Source organism: Microtus ochrogaster, chromosome 5 (assembly GCF_000317375.1).
Source record: "Microtus ochrogaster isolate Prairie Vole_2 chromosome 5, MicOch1.0, whole genome shotgun sequence".
In the NCBI taxonomy this organism is placed as follows: domain Eukaryota; kingdom Metazoa; phylum Chordata; class Mammalia; order Rodentia; family Cricetidae; genus Microtus; species Microtus ochrogaster.
Genome location: NC_022012.1, coordinates 30300999 through 30303879, shown reverse-complemented (window position 1 = coordinate 30303879; position 2881 = coordinate 30300999). Strand labels below are relative to the sequence as shown.

The following is a 2881-nucleotide window of genomic DNA, read 5'->3' as shown; positions in this document are numbered from 1 at the left end:
TAGCTCTTGTAGACCAGGCTGGTCTCGAACTCACAGTGATCCGCCTGCCTCTGCCTCCCGAGTGCTGGGATTAAAGGCGTGCGCCACCACCGCCCGGCTAATTAAGTGTTTCAAGACTGTTATTTTATGTGCATTGGTGTCTCTTCTGTCTCTCATATGTGTGGGGGTTTTAGATCCTCTGGAACAGGAGTTAACAGTTACAGCTGCCATGTGGGTGCTGGCAATTGAACCTGGGTCCTCCGGAAGAGCAGCTGCTCTTCTTAACCGCTGAGCTATCACTGGAGCCCTCCGTTGTATTTTTTGGCGGTGTGTTTTTTCAAAACGACGTTTCTCAGTGTAGTCCTGCTAGTCCTGGAACTCACTTTCCAGACCTGGCTGGCCTTGAATGCAGAGGTCTGCCTGCCTCTGCCTCCTGAGTGCTGGGATTAAAGGCTGCCACTGCCCAACTATCTCACCGTATTTTAATGTTAGATAGCTATTTGATCAGTTTTATTTCTACGTTGATTATGCAACAATAAAACCTGACCAATAAGATGTATTCTTTTGTCTGTAATATGAGAATTTTATGATTTAAATTTGTTAAGTAGTGAAATTGTACTAGATTTCCTTGTTGGTAGTTGTACTGAAATATTGAGGAAAACAGGAACTGTTTACAGTTTGTTTATTTGCCTTAGGGTTTTCTATAGTTTGTGTACTCCGCACGCCTGGTGTTGTGAGAGGCCTGAAGAGGCACTGGATCCCCTGGAGCCATGTGGGTGCTGAGAAGCAAATCCTGGTCTTCTGAAAGAGCAGCTAGTACTCTGAACTGTTAAGCCATCTCTCCAGCCCTGAGTTTTGTGTTTAGAAGAAGTAGGGGGAAATGTGAAGGAAACCAATCATTGGAGTTGGTATAAGATTAAAATACTTTGTTGTTTTTATGATTTTCCTACAATGTTAGCTAATTTTAGCTATTTAGCAGCTAGATGGATTTGAGTCATTTAGTAATATATTTGTTATTAGGCTTGAATCTTTTGTTAGTATAAGTTTGTTTGCTTTAGTACAATATAAATGAGATAAGGAGTAAGAGCCTATATTGTGGATGCCTAAGTATATGTTTTCAGTAGACTATCAATGATTGTTTCTTCCAGAGCCAGACATAGGCATGCCTGAACAAGATGCTCAGAGATTCTTCCATCAGCTCATGGCAGGAGTGGTAGGTACCATAGCTTCTTATACTGTGCTCAAAATTAACACCAGTCATAGGTGAGTTGCTGAGTTCTTCTGTTTCTACCCCTACTCAGGTCTATCTGCATGGAATTGGAATAACTCACAGGGATATTAAACCAGAAAACCTCCTCTTGGATGAAAGGGGTAAGAGTCCACTTTGTTAATGTTATTTATTAAGTTAGTTGTATAGGCCTGATCAAGGTTTCTGCATTACTGAAATCCTGGGACCCCTCCCCACTTCAAGAAAAGTCTTAAGAGTTTATGGAAATCAGGGAGACTCCCTGTATTTGGAGTTCAGAAGTCTAATGTTATAGTAGTAGATGAGGTAGACAAATATCTGGAATAACAAATGGCTCTTACAGTCCTTTCTGCTGCCCCCTTCTGCAATGATTCCTGACCCTTAGGTCCATGAATGTCTTATAAATGTATCCATTGGGACTGGGCTCTACAACTCTGCCCTTTGGTTTTCCATAATGGTCTCATTCTGTTGTATAGGGAAATTTCCTTGATGAGAGGTGAGGCCACACTTACCTTTGGGTAGTAGTTAGGGATTATGCTGGCTTAGCAATTGTAGGCTCTCCTCCAAGATCTGTGGTTTCCCTAACCCCGTGTAGTTCACAAGGTTTCCACTCCTGGGCATGATTTCTCTCTTGTTGAGTGGGTCTGAAGTCCAATTTGAGCGTCAAGGTAACTATACCATGACTGCACTCTTAGGGCTATTGTGCTCTGCTGGTGGTGGCTGTGATTCATAGGCATCACAGCTGGGTAGAACTGTCCGCTGCTTTCCTCCTTTGGAAGCTTGCATAGTGCCAATAAAGGTTGTCCACAGGATTTAGGTTGCTTCTAGCTCAAGGGGCCTCAGGGCCCTGTGCCTTGTGTATTTAGCCACAAGGACTTGCTTATCTCCTACCTCTGGGGAGCATCTAAGGGCAGGAGTAGTAGCAGTAGCTTGTGATGTTTTGGGAGTCTCTTGGATACCCTGACTAACAAAACTCCAAAGAGGGTTGGAGTTTTGCTGGATGGTCTTTGGCTCCTAGAAGGAGAATACCACATTTTTTATACCACATTTGTGTTATCAATTTGTTGGTTATTTGCTGAGAGCCTTGCTCTAAACGGGTCTGATAACCTGGGATGGATGTTTGAAGTTGGCAAAAGAAGAAAAGTCTGACCACCTGTTTCAAACAAGTGGCCCGGGTAGTCTGAGCCACTTTTATTGATACAGTTTCAATAGTTTGCATGAACAGTTTTACAATCATATTTGTTTCCTTAAGCTTCTAATAATAATTACAATAGTTGCCAGTTTGTTCTTATTGTCTTCCCTTTTAGTCCCTCGATTTCCCCACCAGTAATATTTACCTACTTGATTCGTAGCCTCGATAGTAGAAGCATAAGCAGTACAGTAAGCAACAAAGGAAGTTTTCTAACCAGGCACACCCTACAGGTGGAACAGTGTGCTCAGTTGGCAGCATTTGCGGTTACAGCATCATGCAAAGTGAGGGAAGGTTTTGCCTCTAATGGTTAATGTTTACTGAGGGGGGCTTCTACCGAAGATCCCGGGTTTCCGGCACCACTTGTGGCAGGCTTCTTGACCGGCAAGGAAGAAACACCCACCACACACGAGGATTCTTCTCAGATCACGCTTTACTGGAGTGCATTTGGTTGAGGGAGAGCATAA

The 2881-nt window shown here is 43.2% G+C and overlaps 1 protein-coding gene across 3 annotated transcripts in view; it reads left to right on the top strand.

The window, feature by feature from the left end:
- Chek1 (checkpoint kinase 1) overlaps positions 1 to 2881 on the top strand; it is a 23781-nt gene that overhangs the window by 2762 nt on the left and 18138 nt on the right. For all 3 annotated transcript variants that reach the window (XM_005347035.2, XM_013346169.1, XM_005347034.3), the window contains 2 exons: positions 1128 to 1192; positions 1281 to 1350. In XM_005347035.2, coding sequence (XP_005347092.1) covers positions 1128 to 1192; positions 1281 to 1350 — 135 coding nt within the window. The remainder of the gene's footprint in view (positions 1 to 1127; positions 1193 to 1280; positions 1351 to 2881) is intronic.